Source organism: Rana temporaria, chromosome 13, assembly GCF_905171775.1.
Source record: "Rana temporaria chromosome 13, aRanTem1.1, whole genome shotgun sequence".
Classification (NCBI taxonomy): domain Eukaryota; kingdom Metazoa; phylum Chordata; class Amphibia; order Anura; family Ranidae; genus Rana; species Rana temporaria.
This window is the reverse complement of record NC_053501.1, coordinates 44007414-44025851: the sequence shown is the minus strand read 5'-3', so window position 1 is coordinate 44025851 and position 18438 is coordinate 44007414. Positions and strand designations below refer to the sequence as shown.

Sequence of the window (18438 nt, the reverse complement as noted above, 5' to 3'; positions counted from 1 at the left end):
GCCAAGTCAGCTTGTCATTGGCTACAGCAGAATAAAGTGAAGGTTCTGGAGTGGCCATCTCAGTCTCCTGACCTCAATATCATTGAGCCACTCTGGGGAGATCTCAAACGTGCCGTTCATGCAAGACAGCCCAAGAATTTACAGGAACTGGAGGCTTTTTTTCCAAGAGGAATGGGCAGCTTTACCACGTGAGAAGATAAAGAGCCTCTTCCACAAATACCACAAAGACTTCAAGCAGTCATTGATGTTAAAGGGGGCAATACACAGGATTAAGAACTGAGGTATGTAAACTTTTGATCAGGGTCACTTGGGTAGTTTATGTTGTCATTATGATGTAAAAAGAGTAAACACAGTTGATTGATAATAAATGGCTTCAGCCAAACACTAACTATGAGTGAAAGAAAAGTTTTTGTGTTATCATTCATATTCTCTGAAAAATGTTCTGCCAGGGTATGTAATCTTATGTATATCTGTATATCTCTTGAGATATGACTTTTGTTTTGTTTTGTTTTTTGTTTGATATATGTGTGTCTCTCCAGTGCTGTATATAATAGTCCTCCTATTTAAAATAAATCCTCTATAGAGAGCACAGGAAGCTATTGGTTCACAAGAATTCTGGCAGGATCAGCAGATATTTTTGCACATGTCAAACATTATGAAAACACTTCCAATGATATATTTAACAGACCAAAAGTGAGCAAATAAGATAAGTTCATTGTCAGGGTTTAAATACACTGAATCATAGCTAGCTGTCAGTTGAACAAATTACACACAGTCATTCAAAGAGCATTGGGCAACTTCCCCTTCATAGGGGGGGGAGAGCAATGAAGTTAGATCTGTTTTCTCGTCATATATAAACAGCAAATCTGACAGCATGTTGAATAATGCAAGTAAAAAAAAAAAAAGTTTTTTGCACAAAAATCTCTTAAGCCGTGTAAACGCGATTGGTTTGTCCGATGAAAACAGACAGTGTTTTTCCATCGGTGTTAAAAAATAGAACATGTTTTAAATTTTTCCTATGGATAAAAAAACAATAGAAAAATCTGATCGTCTGTGTGGAACTCCATCGGAGAAAAATCGACGCATGCTCGGAAACATTGAACTTAATGTTTTTCGGCTCGTCGTAGTGTTTTACGTCACTGCGTTTTGGCACAGTCGGAATTTAGTCTGATAGTGTGTATGCAAGACTAATGAACGTCAGCTTCATTGGATATCCGACGAAAAAATCCATCAGATTTAATTCCATCAGAAATCCGATCGTGTGTACACGGCTTAAGGCCCCTTTCACACCGGGGTGGTTTTCAGGCGCTATTGCGCTAAAAAAAGCACCTGCAAACTGACCTGAAACAGCGGCTGCTGTTTCTCCAGTGTGAAAGCCCCGAGGGCTTTCATACTAAAGCAGTGCGCTAGCAGGACCACTCCAAAAGTCCTGCTAGCCACATCTTTGGAGCGGTGAAGAGGCGCATTGCCGGCAGTATTAACCCTTTTTTGGCCGCTAGCAGGGAGTAAAACCACACCGCTAGCAGCCGAATACCTCCGCAATTCCGAAGGTAAAGTGCCGCTAAAAATAGTGGCGCTTTACTGCCACCGCACCTCCCACCCCATTGTGAAAGGGGCCTTAGAACTTGTGACCTACTTTAGATGTGTTTCAATTATAGCTCCAAGCAATTGCAAACCATTATAAAGGAAAGGACCTAGAAATATGGAAAGCCATGACTTTATTTTAAAGTGTTTTAATGTAAAGGTATAACTTTGCTTTTAGCCATGGATAGATGGAGAAGGGTTAGACTAGATTCACCCATTTGTTTGTCCTGATGACTATCACTGTTGAGACAGAAATAAGGGGAAATCCAACATTTTAGAGTTGTCACCAGAGCAAGGAGTGAGGGTAAGTTTTTTGGTGATTTTCTAAGACCGGAATTCCCCCAACTTTTGTCATATTTAGACTTGTCTCCCATTGGGTCTCCTGGACATTAAAATAAGACAAATCCCCTCCAATGGGGCCCAGAAGATGGGGGGGAAAAAACGTATTATGCCTCGTACACACAATCAGTTTTCCAGGCAAGGAAAACTGCCAGGACAGCTTTTGGCCAGGAAAACTGCCCGTGTGTATGCTCCATGGCAGTTTTCCCGACAGGAAAATTGCCGGGAATCCCGGCAGGAAAAATGAGAGCATGTTTTCTATTTTCCTGCCGGATTCCCGGCGGTATTTTTCTCGGCCGTTTCCGTATGGAGAAAGCCTGCAGTGGAGCATACACATGGCCGGGATTCCCAGCCAAAGCCCTCATGGCAGTTTTCCTGCCAGGAAAACCAGCCGTGTGTAGGGGGGGTGGGGGGAATGCTGCCGGGCAGGTTCTCGGCTTTCCCCTTGGTTTTCCCAATGGTAAAAAGTCAGCGATCGTGTGTATGAGGCATCAGAGATTTAACGCTTTCCCCGCTCTATTCAAAACAAAAAGAAAGTTTTGTCTATGCATACTTGTTAATTTAATGGGGTGCACAGTGCAGCAAGCATTTGACTGAGTCACTGTTTCTATCCAGTTTCTGTATTTTTCTTAATCCAATTTCTTAGCCAAATGGCTCATTAGGGATATGGTATAGGAAAACTCTAGCAAAAAGTAAATCAAGGTAAGCTTTACATTTTCTTCAGACTGTTCAGTTTTCATGATGTCAATCTTTAGAATCCTGGTACTAAAAGAAGACATGAGACAAAAGGAACACATGAAAGTGTGCAGGTTTATCCATCCTTCTTAGGTTACTGGGCGTAAAAGAATTGTGGGCTGCTGCATGCCGTCACAATAAATATGACAAGTGGTTGTCAAAAAGGATTACGTTTATATACACTGTATGCTGGCACTTCCGAGATCTTATCAGGTTATTTCTTTAGACTGACTTTTCAAAAACAATTAGGGCCATTGTGTACCCCATGAATGTGCCTGACTTTCCTGCTTGAACGCTTGCTGAGAGCAGTGGTGTGAATTAAAGTGTGTGTGTGTATAGTCAAAACTTTTCTTTTTTTTTGTAAAACCTTCGGGAAGAATTAGAACCTATTTAGGTTTTATTGCTGCCTTTGTCCCCACTAGGTTAATTCACCATCTTTATTTGGTGACAATTGTCAGTGGGCCAAAGAGTGATGGAAAATTGTCATCTGGACTAAAGGCATTGGTAAGTCTTCTAATTGGGACTACCGTTAGAGTGACAACTGTCTGAGAGGTGAACTCCCCTCAATTTGTAAAGGTTTCCCCCTACTTCCTGTTGCTTCCCTGGAACTGGAATTAAAGAGTAGGGTGGAAGCTGCTGGCTTACTTGGAAGCTTGGCAGAGAGTGTTTGCAGACATATGGGTCTTCTCCACAGTCTCTCTCAGGTACAGGTTGGGGTTTCCTCATTCACGATTCATGAAGTCAAACGTGTCTACAGATTTCTTGTGAAAAAAAAAAACATGTCTACAGATAAGTAAAAGAGAGCACTACTGTTTCAGGCACTCAATCAACCTCTAGTAAAGGGGGTAATCGGGTCAGGTTCCTGTGGCCGAGAGTATTGCTCAGATTCTTTTCCAATCTCTTTACTGTCCCAAAGCCAAATGGCGACCTACAGTTGATTTTGGACCTTAACCACTTGAAGACCAGGCTTTTTCTGGCACTTTTTGTTTACAAGTTTAAATCCGTTTGCTAGAAAATTACTTATAACCCCCAAACATTATTCTTTTTTTTTTTTTTTTAGCAGAGACCATAGGGAATAAAATGCTGATCGTTGCAATTTTTTATGGCACATGGTATTTGCGCAGCAGTTTTGCAAAATACACTTGAATGAAAAAAAAAAAAAAACACAACAGTTACACCAATTTTCTTGTATATTTTTCTTGTATATTGTGAAATATGAGGTTACACCGAGTAAATAGATACCTACCATGTCAAGCTTTAAAATTGTGTACACTCGTGGAATTGTGACAAACTACGGTACTTAAAAAGCTCCATAGGCGATGCTTTACATGCCTTTACATGTTACCTGTTTAGAGTTACAGAGGAGGTCTAGTGCTAGAATTGCTCTTGCTCTAGTGTTTAATTGTAATTTTTTATCAATTTTTGTATCAATTTTATACCTATTACAAGTAATGTAAACATCCCTTATAATAGAAATAAGCATGACAGGTCCTCTATATAGAGAGATCTGGGGTCAAAAAGACTCCAAATATTTTCTTTACTTTTAAAAGCAAAAGACATATATACAAAAAAAAACGTTTTGATCTTTCTCTTAAAAAAAAAAACATTTTTTTCTTCCAACCTGGACCAGACGTGAAGTAATGATGTCGCTCCAGTCCTCCAAGGCCTTAGAGTTGATCAAAGAGTGTTAATGGGAGCATCCGGCCTCACTGTTGGATTGTTTCTAGGGTGAACCGGCATAATAGCCAGAGAAACACCGGCGAGCAGCCGGGGGGGGACAGGGGGGCCCCACGTCCCTTGCTGCCGCTCCAGAAACCGTTCAAGTGGTTCATAAACCACTCGGAATAGTTGCATGAGAAAGCCGGTCGCCTGCAGAAAAAAAACGGTATTGGGGTTATGGCTGATATCTTAAGCCATAATCCCAGTATAGGTCTGAATATGTTTCTCAAAATTCATGCATTTGCTATGGAGTTAGTTCATTCAATGGTGGCTGCCTTCCAGCATAGAGACTTTCTTGCATCAGTAGACCTAAAGTATGCTGATTGCCATGTGCCAATCTTTGCTGGGCATTAGAGAAAAATTGGTGCTTCGTTTGAGGCAAAATATGTCTCTCACAGTCGGTACACTGAAGAGTCTAGGCTTGTTTCCTCAATGTGCAGAAATCTGCATTAGAACTGGTACAGAGATTGCAGTATCTGGGCCTGATTTTGACACTATACAGGCAAAGGGTTTCTGCTTCCAGGCAAGTGCTTTTCTTTGAGAAATCAGATGTCAGTGGTCAGAAATCATGAGTCTCCCTTGATTTGTCTTTGTATGAGACAGCTTGGAAATATGATTGCCACGTTTGAAGCAGTTCCATACACTCAATTTCAAACCATTGCAGAGGAATATTCTGGTACAGTGAAACAGGATAGTTCAGTCGCTAAATTATCAAATGTCCTAAAGTCCCAGTACCATTCAGGTGCTGAGCTGGTTGATGGCTCCTCGCAGGTTGGAAGCAGAGAAGTTGTTTTTTACATTCGCCTGAAAGGTAGTGAGTACCAATGGCAGTCTGACAGGATGGGGTGCCATTCTGGGGTCCCTTTCAGTGCAGGGGATGTTGTCTCCTCACTAAAGGGCTTTACCTTTAGACACAGTCTGGAGCTTTGAGTGGTTCGTCCCGGGAGCTTCAAATCAGAGTCCAATTGGACATTCATTATGTTCCAGCCTTGTCAGAAGTACATTTCCCAGGAGTGGAGAATTGGCAGAAGGACTTCCCCAGTTACTAGCGATTGATTCTGGGGGAGTGGTCTTTTCACCCTGAGGTGTTCAATGCATTTTGTCGGCGTTGGGGCACATCAGATGTGGCTCTTCTAACATCCAGGTTCAATGCAAAGCTCGACAGGTTTGTCTCCAGGATGAGGGATCCGTAGGGGATTAGGACAGATGCCCTAGTAACATGGTGGGATCATTTCTCCCTAATCTACGCTTTCCGACCAGTTTAGCTTCTTGCATGACTATTACGCAGGATCCGGGAGGAAAGAACACCGGTTAATTTTGTTGCATCAGCTTGGCCCAGGGTGGCACTATACACCAAAATGAAGGTAGAAAAACCCTTGAGCATGTCTGGCCAGAGGGTGCAATATTGCATCCTGCTTCACAGTCACTGGCTATAATGGCTTGACTATTGAAACCCAGGTATTGAAGGATCAAGTTTTTTTTTATGCTAGAACCCCTGACATGTCATTATTGCCTTTTGCGTCTCTGTCAGAGTGATTCACTTAAAGGGGTTGAAAAACCTATTATAGTGCACCAACCCCTCAACCTCCCGTTTTACTCACCTGAGCCCATTCGTTTTCACATCGGAGATGTGCACACCCTTTCTGGCCGTCTCTTGATTGGATAGATTGATAGCAGTGGTTCAGAGTCCTGCTGTCTGTGTCTATGGACACCACAGAACACGGGAGCGCACGCGCATGGGTGCCCCTGAAGAAGAGCGCTTCTCTGATGGGTCACTCGATGCGGGGACGAGCCAGGAGTGCCACGGAAGGACGAAAGAAGAGGAGGATCGGTGCCATACTGTGCAAAACCAACTGTACAGAGGAGGTAAGTATAACAAATTTTTTTTTTAAAGAAAAAAATGGGAACCTTTAGTGTCTCTTTAATGTTTCGCCGTCTATTCTTTGTTATTGGGACTAAAAGTAGCAGACAATCGAAACTTCTGAGCCATCATCATAATAGGAAACGGGGGTATATCATCCTATGTGGACACTTGTTCCAGTGACAACTTTCTAAGCAAGGATTTACCTTACTTTTGAAAGTAACTTACTCTCATTTCTTATTGTGTCTACAGAAAATAAGATGAATAGAAATCTCACTAATGGGACTCGCATAGTAAAAACAAACATAACTTATTGCTATACCATAACCACAAGGTAGTGTGAGAAGAGTTTGGTTCTCAAGACGAGTGGATGCGTAGTGCAGCAGAGAAGCAGCAAGTTGCCTGGAGTTTTTTCCAGATTCCCTGTAGGATGCCATTGCAGATGTCTTCTTCTGAAGATTCTAGCTGCATTAGCTTTTTAGTGGATGCTTAGGTTTCAGTACTCTTATGCCACGTACACACGTTCAGAATTTTCCAACGGAATTCCGCTCAAGCTTGGCTTGCATACACACAGTCACACAAAAGTTCTCTGAACTTTCGACCGCCAAGAACGCGGTGGCGTACAACACTACGATGACCCAAGAAAATGACGTTCAATGCTTTCGAGCATGCGTCAAATTGTTTCTGAGCATGTGTCGGAATTTTGCGTGTCGGAATTGCTACAGATGATCGGATTTTCCAATTGTAATTTTTTCCGTCGGAACATTTGAGAACCAGCTCTCAATCTTTTGTTGGTGGAAATTCAGACAGCAAAATTCTGATGGAGCATATACACGGTCGGAATTTCGGACCAAAAGCTCACATCGGACTTTTCTTGTCTGAATTTCCGATCGTGTACGCGGCATTAGTTGCCCAGATCATATGGTAAAAGAAATGTTTACATTTCTGTGACTTTTTTATTTTACTGCATGCTCATGCTTTGTCTTTGATATAAAAGTCTTGCAGTCAGGCAAATATAATTTTCAAATAAAAGTCAGGATAGAGTAAGGCCCCATACACACTATTACATTTTTGCAGATTTTTGTCTTCAGATTTACCAAAACCATGTGGTACAAATAAAGGTTTGACCTTGTATTGTATGGTTTTGGTAAAACTGAAGACAAAAATCTTCAGAAAATCTAATAGTGTGTATGGGGGTCTAAGTATAACCCTTGTCAGATTTTATTTTCATCAGATTTGCCATCTATGTCTCCATTTAAAGATGCCCCCTCTACTGCTTTTTTGGGGACAACCCAAAATTCTGGATTTTCTTTTACTTTCAATGATGATGGTAAACAGGACCAATGGATATGGTAAATTTCTGTAATGGGGGCACAGACAACAATAAAAACCCAACAGATGTTCTAATCTACCTCCATCCTACCTGAAATGAAAAAAAAGTTTTTCCTTTAATTATACTTTAAGTAAATCAGACACATTCATTTCCATATTTAGGTTTATATGCATTACTGTTGAGTAGAACTGATCTAAGACTGCTCACAATTAGCTATTATATCTTTACATTCTTTAATTGCTGCATGCATTAATGACTACTTAGTTACTGCCCCCATTTAATTACTGTATTTATTTCCTTCTGTAAATTGAGTATAACACCTTTTCATGCGGAAAATACCACAAAATGGTAGAACTTGGCTAGAACTGGAGTACACACCAGCAGCGCAGAAGAGCTGGGGAGCTGTGTGCGTCAGCAGTCTCTGGAAGGGAGAGACCTCTCCAGGATTTTTCTGCTGGCTGCAGGAGTTTTAGGGTCCGGTTTGCACTGACAGCCACAGGAAAGTTAAGCTACTTAAGGCAGTCTGTTTATGAAGGGCTGACAGCTTTATGGCAAGCATTAACAGATTGAATGTTTATTGGGGCAAATGTTTGTACGGAGGATTAGCCTAGAAACCTGGGCTCCGGCCTTTAGACATTTGCAAATACTCTCAGGGATCAGATGGTGTTAAATTTTCCTTTCTTAGTTTCCATCAGTATGCCCTTTACGTGCCACTAGTGTTTTCTCTTCAGGACTGTTCTGTGTGCAGTGTCATTCAGACATTAATAATGGTTAAAAGAATACACTTTATTTCATATTTCTGTTAGACAGAGTTTATAATCTGGAAGTCCACTCGTCATGCATTTTCCCACAAACTATATCCTCAATCCCAAACAAGGCCAATCTCACCATCAAGCTTGTGTCAGGTTGCCCCCTCGTAGAGGCCGCTTTCTCATCTGGCCATTTTTTTGTCCTGCTATGTTACAGAGTAAAGATAGGGTGAGTGTGCAGGATGTTCATCTCTTATTTGAGTCCAACAAAAGGGCAATTAAAGAGGTTGTATCCTAAAAAAATAAAAATCCTGTTCCCTTATAACAGATTAAGCAGCACAGTGCTTGTGCTGTCTAATCTGTCTCTTTCTACACTGTAAAATACCCAGTTGATCCTGCCTGTTCTTGTGTCCCCCTATGTAAACTTACCATGGTAATCATGGCTGCTGATCCATGATACCATGGTCAGTTTATGTGCCTCTGTCATACCGCTGCTCTCCTCTCTCCTCCCTGCCTGTCAGCTCCTGTGTGTGAATGTTCTCTTCCCTGCCCCTCCCCTCCTGCCACTATTAGTAGCTGGCAGTAAAGTCAAAGAAAGATTACTGCCAGCACCTCTCGGGGGAGGCGAGCAGCCAGAGGTCATGTAACCAAAAAGAAACGATCTGACGTAAGGTATTTGGAGGTATAATTTTATACAAACATTTAGATTGTGTAGTATGGATTGGTAAAACAGAAGGGCTGGCAGTAATCTTTCTTTGACTTTGAAACCACTTTAATTTATGTGCTGATAAAGCATGCTGATAGGAGGAGAGAGTAGGATGACAGAATGATGCATGACATAAATCAAAAGTTGAGGGCTGCAATCCTTTGTGTGTTCAACTTTGGTAAATTTGTGACTGTAGTGGAAGGCGTTGTGCAAACATCAGTGAAATAAGACATCCCCAGCACTTCGTTGCAAGCATATATACTCCTTTATTAGTTGTTACATCAGTCAAGTAAGCCAGCATTTCAGGACTATGCAGGGTCTCTTCCTCAGGGCAAGGTAATACTGCAGTGCTTCATTGCATTGCAAGTTGTCACTATGGGGGAGATTTACTAAAACTAGTGCACATAGAATCTGGTGCAGCTGTGCATGATAACCAATCAGCTTCAATCAAGCTTTGACAATAAGGCCGGGTTCACACTGGTACAACACGACAGTCGTACCACTGTGGATCTGACTTTACCCTACGACTTCATGTCCGACTTTAATGAACAAGATCAGACTTTGATCCAAACAAATACCAGTCCCTTTGTGTCTGATATGAATCTTGAGGAGGAACCCCTTGTAAAAAAAAAAAATGGAATAGGGGCCCCCAGGACCATACCAGACCCTTCAGTCTGATATCGATTTTAAGGGAAACCCACACGCCAAAATAAAAACCCATACCAGACCCTTATCCAAGCACGCAGCTCAGCAGGTAAGAAAAGAAGACTGGCAAGCGCCCCCCTCCTAAACTATACCAGGCCACATAGGGGGTGGAAGCTCTGCGCCCCCCCATCTCAAAACTCCTTGTCCTCGTGCTGATGGGGACAAGGGCCTTTTCCCGACAACCCTGGGTGGTGGTTGTCAGGGTCTGTGGGCAGGGGGCTTATTGAAATCTTGAAGCCCCTTTAACGGGGCCTCTCCCACCCTATGTGAATGAGTATGGGGTACATTGTACCTCTTACCCATTCACCCCAAAAAAGTGTTCAAAGGAAATAAAACCAGCACACAGGTTTTTGACAAAGACCTTTATTAAAGCATCTCTTCTCCCTCCGATTTCTTCTCCCTTCAGTGATGTCTTCATCCTCTGGGTTTTTCTTGCCACGCTGATGTCTTTTTTCTCTGGTTCTTCCTCCGGTTCTTCTCGCCACGCTGATGTTGTCTTCCTCTGTTTCTTCCTTCGTTTCTTCCTCCGTTTCTCTGGTTCTTCTTCTCTCTGCTGTCTTCTTCCTCTACTGGTTCTTCCTCCGATTTTCTCCCGATGCTACCTCCTGCAGTTGTGCATGCTTTGCTATCTGCTGGTTTCATTATAGACACGGGTGTAGTCATCTGGTGAGGTCTTCCGGAGACCCCTCCCCCTTTGTGACGTCACTTCCCGAGGCATGATGGGGCAGTTTCACATCACAGGGGTTTGGGGTCTCCAGATGACCACGCCCGTGTCTATAAAATAACTGGCAGAGAGTGGAGCTCGCACAACTGTGGAAGCTAGTGTCGGGAGAAGATCAGAGGAAGAACCAGCAGAGGAAGAAGACATCAACAAGGTGAGAAGAATCAGAGGAAGTAGATATCAGTGCAGCAAAGATGACTGGAGGATGAAGACCTCACGGTCTTCATCCAAGAAATCGGAGGGACTTTGTCAAAAACCTGGGTGTTGGTTTTATTTCTTTTGAACACTTTTTTGGGGTGAATAGGTAGGGGTACAATGTACCCCATACTCATTCGCATAGGGTGGGGGGATTGGGTACTGGGGGGCTTCCAGATTTCAATAAGCCCCCTGCCCGCAGACCCCGACAACCATCGCCCAGGGTGGACAAGAGGCCCTTGTCTCCATCACCATGGGGACAAGGTGCTTTGGGGTGGGGAGCACAGAGAACCCCCTGCCCCAAAGCACCCACCCCCATGTTAAGGGCATGTGGCCTGGTATGGTTCAGGAGGAGGGGCGCTTGCTCATCCCCCCTTTCCTGACCTGCCGGGCTGCATGCTCGGATAAGGGTCTGGCATGGATTTTCATATTTTCAGCGTGGGGTTTCCCCTCAAGAACAATACTAGACCTAGAAGGGCCTGGTAAGGAATTGTGGGGGAACGCTACACCGTATTTTCATTTTGGCGTGTGGTTCCCCTTCCAGATCCTCAGAGCACAAGTTGCATGCCAAAGTCGGATCAGTTGAGATAATGATCCGACTTTTGATCCAACTTCAATGATATTCAATAGGCTGAAGTAGGACCAAAGTCGGAACCATTTTCAAAGTCGGTCCGACTTGTGTTGGACCAGTTAAGACAGCTCTCATAGGGAATCATTGATTTACACACGTCATGTGATATGTGCTCCCAAAGTCGGAGCGTATGTCGTACCAGTGTGAACCCGGCCTAAAACCTAGAAGCTGATTGGTTACTATGCACAACTGCACCAGATTTTCTGTGCATCAGTTTCAGTAAATCTCCCCCACGTAACCTTAAATACACAACACTTTCCCTTTAATTTGAGCATAAGGATCCATGTAGGCACTCGTGACGTATATTGTACACAACGGGCCAGATTCAGAAAGATCAGCAGATCTTTCTGCTGGCGTAACGTAACTCATTTACATTACGCCACCGCAAGTTTTTCAGGCAAGTGCTGTATTCACAAAGCACTTGCCTGTAAAGTTGCGGCGGCGTAGCGTAAACTACCTGGCGGAATTCAAATTCGGCGGGTAGGGGGCGTGTATCATTTAAATGATGCGCGTCCCCGCGCCGAACGAACTGCGCATGCGCCGGCCGCGAATTAATCCCAGTGCGCATGCTCCAAATGACGTCGGCAACTCGTCATGCTTTCGACGTTTACGCAAATTACGTCCATCCGTATTCGCGAACGACTTACGCAAACGACGTAAGAAATTCAAATTTTGTCGCGGGAACGACGGTCATACTTAACATTGGCTGCACCTCATAGACCCAGGGGAACGCAAACGACGTAAAAAAAAAGCGCCGGGCGGTCGTTCGTTTCTGAATCGGCGTAACTCCTCATTTGCATATTCCTCGCGTATACAAACGGAAGTGCCACCTAGCGGACAGAGTGAGATTGCAGCCTAAGATCCAACAGTGTAAGTCACTTACACCTGTCGGATCTTAGGGAGATCTATGCGGAATATGATTCTATGAATCAGGCGCATAGATCCGACCAACGGAACTCAGAGATACGACGGCGTATCAGGAGATACACCGTCGTATCTCTTTGTGAATCTGGCCCAACATATGTTGCCTTTTATTTAGGTTGGAATTCTTCTTTAACCCTGTATTATTTTTCTTCCATATAAAAGTTAGCTTTCAAGTTATTTCCTTTTAAAGGTTCAATGTGTGATTCATCTGCCTAGGAAATCACATTGTCAGTAAAGCTCTGCCCTCAGCGTCTTCTTGCCTGGCACCAGAAAGACATTAGCAGGAGGCTGCCATCTCTCCTGCCAGTTTTTCTCAACAGAAGCATTTGTTCTTTTTTGTGAAGGCAAGCAAATATTTCTAATGCAGGTAAAGCCAGGTAGCAGAAGATTTATTGTGTGTCAACATCTAAGAGGAGGGGGGAGGAAGAATTACGTAAGCAAATATGGGCAGTGGGTGCGGACAGATCGCTTATACTGACAGGAGGATAAAGTTGGCTAGGAGGTGAATGTGAGGCCGGGACTTTGTTATACTGGGATCCGATCCTGCTACTAATGTCCCAGAAGAGATCATGTCCAAGACTTTATTCAATGGGAACTGTGTATGGCTAATGTCAATACCAGGCTTCATTAGTAAAGCAGCACAAATGCATTAATAATGGCCATATTTAATATACAGTAATAATGGGCATATACAATATATTAATATACAATCATAATAGGTATGCACCTAACCAGAAATCACCTTCTTAGTGCACAGTACACATTATATTTACTCTTTGTACAATTTAATTTTGAAGCTCAATAGACTTTACTAATGCTTGAACTGTAAAAACTGATTGCAGATCTGTTGTTGCACTCGTCTAATGCGTTAAAAAAAAAAAAAAAAGCTGGTATAGAGGGAGGCAAAAAAACTTAAAGGGCCCATGTACAAAAACTAGTGCTTTTGGCAGAAAATAATGCTAATTTTGAGCGTTTTTAATACTAGCATTTAGGCGTGTTTAGCTTTTTTTCTGCCAGAATCTCTCAAAAATGCAAAACAGAAGGGCTTTTTTGTCTCCTCTAAAATATAGAGCTTAAAAAATGCCTCTAAACATCTTAATGTGTGTGGACACATAGGATAACATTAGGTTTTAGGCCCCATTCACACCAATGCACCAGGACATTATTTTTAACATGGGTTCCTATGGAACATGTTCACATCACTGCATTTTTGGAAATAGTCATGGACTTTTTTAATGCTTTTTTTGGTTCAATAGACTTAAATGGAGAAGCTGCAGAAAAGCATGTAGTGCATTTGTACCACGATTTTGCCACAATTTGCGTTTTTTTATCTGCCCAACAACAAATTTGCCAACAACAAAAAGATTAAAAAAAGCAAATCGGTGCAAAATCACGGTAGAGCGCAGTAAAATCATGGTAAAAGCGCAAAAGCACTGCAGAAAAAGCAAGCTGCATAGGTGTGAATGAAGCCTTAGGCGATTTTCTGCTTGAAGGTTGTAGCTCCAAAACGCTCAACAAGCCAAATCCCATTCATTTTAATGGCCCCTGTATACATCTGAACATTCTGTCGCCTGAAGAAAAATGCCTGAAGCTCAGAAAAGTACATGAGCTTCTTTTTGGCAGATTACAAGCATTTTTGGCCCTATAGACTTCAATAGAAATGCCTGGCTTGAACGTTTTCTAAGCCTTTTCTGCGCACCGCACACCCGGCATTACAGCGGGAGGGAGCGTCGAGTCAACTTCGGAAGAAAAGAAGAAGGCAGAAAGTGACAAAGAAGACCGGTGCTGGCCGCCGCTAGTAAAAGAGCTTCAAAAAAGATAGCGGTGGCCAGCCGCAAAGAAGGCACCAGAGAGCAAACAGGAAAAAAAACGGGGAGCGCCGAGACAACACCGGAGAGTGGAGAAGACGGAAGAAGACCCCTGAAGTCAGAAGAAGTCCCTCAGAGAGCGGAGGAGACCCCTGGAGCTGACTAATAAATTATTTTAAAAACCTGTGTTGTGTGTTTATTTTATTGACACTTTTCCTCCAGGTGAATGGGTAGGGGTACGGTATCTGGGGGCCCCCTTATTAAAAGGGGCTCCCAGATTCCGATAAGCCCCCCACCCGCAGACCCCGACAACCAACGGCCAGGGTTGTCGGGAAGAGGCCCTGTCCTTATCAACATGGGGACAGGGTGCTTTGGGGTGGGGGGGCCGCATTCTTGTAGACAGGTACTGTATGCTTTTCCGAGAGGAAAAAAACGCACATGCTCAGAATCAAGTATGAAACGGGAGCGCTCGTTCTGGTAAAACTAGCGTTCAGAATGGAGATAGCACATTCGTTACGCTGTAAATTATTGCCTCATTTAATGCAGCTAATTTTTTTCTTCTTTCTAATGCTACAATAATCAACTTCTTTTGCTGCTGATATTCACGCACTCAAGTACAAATACGAACCCACAAGCACAAACTGAACGCCAGAAAACGATCTTTAAAGCATGAAGACTGAAAAGCGCGAACCGTCTCTCACCAAACTTTTACTAACACGAGGATCAGCAAAAGCAGCCCAAAGGGTGTACGTCAGCGCGCTGTGGTCGGACTTTTTTTGCATTAACGTGTGTATGCAAGTCAGCCTGGAGAGGAATCACGTTGGGAAAAACAACGTTTTTTTGAACGTCAGGAAAAACGATGGTGTGTACGCGGCATAAGGCCCCTAGAAAACATATAAGACACATGTATTACTTTTTTAATTGAAGGATGATTAACCACAGAGTTTGGCCTTACAAAATCAAAAGAACTCTGTTAAATGTTTAACTGCAAAAGATACACACAACACCCAATCTAACTGATCACAAATTGCCGAAAAGTCATTTGAGTTTTTGCCATTAACACATTATTATTTTCTTTGCACTGCCTGTTAAATAAGCCTGGGAGAGAGTTAGTCACAGAGTGTTAAAAATTCTAAAAAGAGAACGAGGAGATGGTGTGATATGGCCTCACACAGCTGTGAGGCTAAGAGTCCATCTATTTCCATGTTGCCCGGCACTGATGACAGATAAATGATGAGGGCTGACAATGCTGAAAGAGAGAATGGTCCTCTTCCCAGGTGTGCTGTTTGTTCTGTAATGCTCTGATGCCCGTCTTTTCTCAGGTCCTACATCTAATGGATCTCTGCCATTTTGTTGCTGCTGCTGTTTGTATTAGTTCAGGTTACTGCTACTTTATTCTTGTAGGCCCGCATCCTGCGTTCTCTCCCTGCGTTCGGTAGGGGGAGGGGGGACAGGGATGCTTTTAAGAAAATAAAGGAGAATAATATATTTTAGTTGTCAAGGCCAAATAGAATACAAGTGTGCCTGGAAAGGTGAGGCTTACTGAGATATTTCTCTGCCAGAACGCAAGATGTTCATCTGGCAGGTTTAGTGATAAATTAAAGGGAAAGGCACGCTTGTAATTTGTTCATACTGGTAACTGTGCCTTCTCCCAATAATCGCTCATACATTTATCAACATTATTGATGTATTGTTTACTTTAGAAGCAAGAGTTCACATAGTATGTTCTACTCACAATTGTTGCACAATGTGGAAGCTCCATTGCATACACACAGGTGAAGCCACAATTTAAAGCAGATCTAAACCCAAACTGGATGCCGTGCAATTAGCTAAGTCATAGTGAATTTTATTAATACAAAGTTTTTCTACTTTTTTCTCCATGGCTTTGACTTTCTACAGCTTGTTTTGCAACCACTTATCCATTGACATGACCGCTTGTAGCCTCCATAGTGACGGTTCAGGAAAACAGTTGTAGCACTCGTAAAGAGCGTTGCCACCCCATTAACAAAAATACACTTTTACCGTTGCAGAAACAATGTCAACCTGCCATCACACAAGCCTTTGGGTTTTGCTCTAATTTAAAGAGAACATTTTGGCAACAAATTACGTCCGTAAGCAAATTTAGCAGGCTTTTTTCAGTGACAGTTGTTTCTTGTCCTGATATCATAAGGACTGCGGGGATTTAAAATAAAAAAATTGACTAGAGATGGGCTTTAAATGATTGGTTGAGATTAGAGGGGCACTAAATGGAAATTTTGGTGCCGGAACCGAAAATGCAGGGAGCACTTGGCAAAAAAATGAAACTGACAGTTTTAAAAAATATATATATATTTTTATATATATAATTGTATTATATTTGACATTTTAATAAATATCATGAATTTAAATGAATAGGAATTGTCAGCCATAAAAGTTCAAGAAAAATGTATCCCTTTAAATTCTATGTATGTCTTCACACTGGTCCGTTGCACTTGCTGCATTTTTGGCCAGTTAAAAAAAACTGCACCAAAAACACACCCCCCCGCCCCTCCATTGAAATACATTGAAAACAAATCAATGAAGCACCTGTGTTACATTTTTTATGCGGTTTTTGATTCACATGACCTGTGCAAAACAAACCATTAGCACAGTAAAATCGTGGTAAAATTGCAGCAAACTCTCATGCGTTTTTAGCACCATTATCGGCACCTTTTACTCTTATCGGCAAATTGCTGAGAACACCATTTTCGGCGGATATGTTTCTGCAGTCGAAATTTCGATGCATCTCTAGTTGGGTTAACCAAATAAAAATTGGTAAAGTTAGTCTGAAAAGAGGCTAAATTTGCACTGTTACATTGCCCTATCCTGGGTTTATTCGCTTGTGAACAAAAATTGGCAACCCATCTGTTTATAGAGGCTAAAAGAACGATCACTCAGGCATGAAAGAAACCCATAGCCCCTTTTCAGGAAGTGAAAAACCCTTTGACGGCCATGATGGTCATTGAACAAATGTCTAGTATTCTTAGACACACATGTTAAGTTGCAAGTCTGGGAGCCATGGTTGATGTATACCTTCCCTGAACTCCCTCTGACTAGTGTGGGTCGGTGCTGACTGGTATCCTAGATGATCCGGGTCCCCTTCTCCTTTCTTCCCTTTACTCTATCTCTACTTTTCTCCTTTTGAATTTCTCACTGTTTTCTTCTCTCTCTTTTCTAGGGCCCTTAGCCCTCCTTAGTTATCAATGGATGCCCAGGACTATTTCAATGCTGAGCTATTACATATCTGTCCTGGTTACTCTTGCACTCTGTGGGGTTAACACAAAATATGCATATGTTGCACTCAGGTTTTCTGTGATTGTAGATGGGAGGCTTCCATTCTCTGTTTATGTTGTATGTTCCATGTTTTTCATGCGCCAGTCCTAGCCCCTGTGTGGGCAGCCTAGGTGCCTCTGACATTATTGTATGTTTCAATGCTCTATCTGAAATAAAAATTGCAGAATCAGAAAAATTTAAATAGTTGTAACTTATCTTTATCTGTTAACAGGTTGCTTGGCTTCTATAAAGGAATCCTTCCTCCCATCCTGGCAGAAACTCCAAAACGGGCAGTAAAAGTAAGTAACCACTGACAATGTTTTTTAAAGATTCGTATATTTTTAAAAAAATGTAGTGGCTGCTATGAGCAGGAAAAATAGAATTTGAAAAATAGTGGGAGATATGCTATAAACAAGGATGTCTCATCTTCAGCAACCAATCCGATGTACATTTTTATCAATTAAGTTTTTCAGAAAAATTACCTTATCCACAGGGCAGAGGCTCTCATTTAAAAATTAAAATTAGTAAGGTAACCAAAATAAAGGACGCCAGCAGTTTGCGCAGCACTTTACATCAGGGTAGACAGTACAGTCACAATACAAATCAATACAGGAGGGATCAGAGGGCCCTGCTTGTTAGAGCTTACAATCTAGAAATGGGACACCTCCCTTTCCTTTTCTTTCTCTATCTGTTCTTTGCTTTTCTGTTCTTTGCTTCCCTCCCCTTCCCCTTTCTTCTCAAAGATATTGCTTTTAAAGGGGTTGTAAAGGAAATTATTTTTTCCCTAAATAGCTTCCTTTACCTTAGTGCAGTCCTCCTTCACTTACCTCATCCTTCGATTTTGCTTTTAAATGTCCTTATTTCTTCTGAGAAATCCTCACTTCCTGTTCTTCTGTCTGTAACTACACACAGTAATTCAAGGCTTTCTCCCTGGTGTGGAGAAAGCCTCTTGAGGGGGGAGGGGCGAGCAGGAGTGTCAGGACACCCACTAACACACAGCTCCTTTCTCTATCTGCAAAGTAGAGAGCGTCCTGACCCTCCTGCTCGCCCCTCCCCCTCAAGAGGCTTTCTCCACACCAGGGAGAAAGCCTTGCATTACTGTGTGGAGTTACAGACAGAAGAACAGGAAGTGAGGAT

General features: G+C 42.5%; 1 protein-coding gene across 1 annotated transcript in view; it reads left to right on the top strand.

Moving 5' to 3' along the window:
• The window catches only part of SLC25A21 (solute carrier family 25 member 21), a 397660-nt gene that overhangs the window by 265771 nt on the left and 113451 nt on the right, over window positions 1-18438 (top strand). The window contains exon 5 of the mRNA XM_040333092.1: window positions 17534-17600. Coding sequence (XP_040189026.1) covers window positions 17534-17600 — 67 coding nt within the window. The remainder of the gene's footprint in view (window positions 1-17533; window positions 17601-18438) is intronic.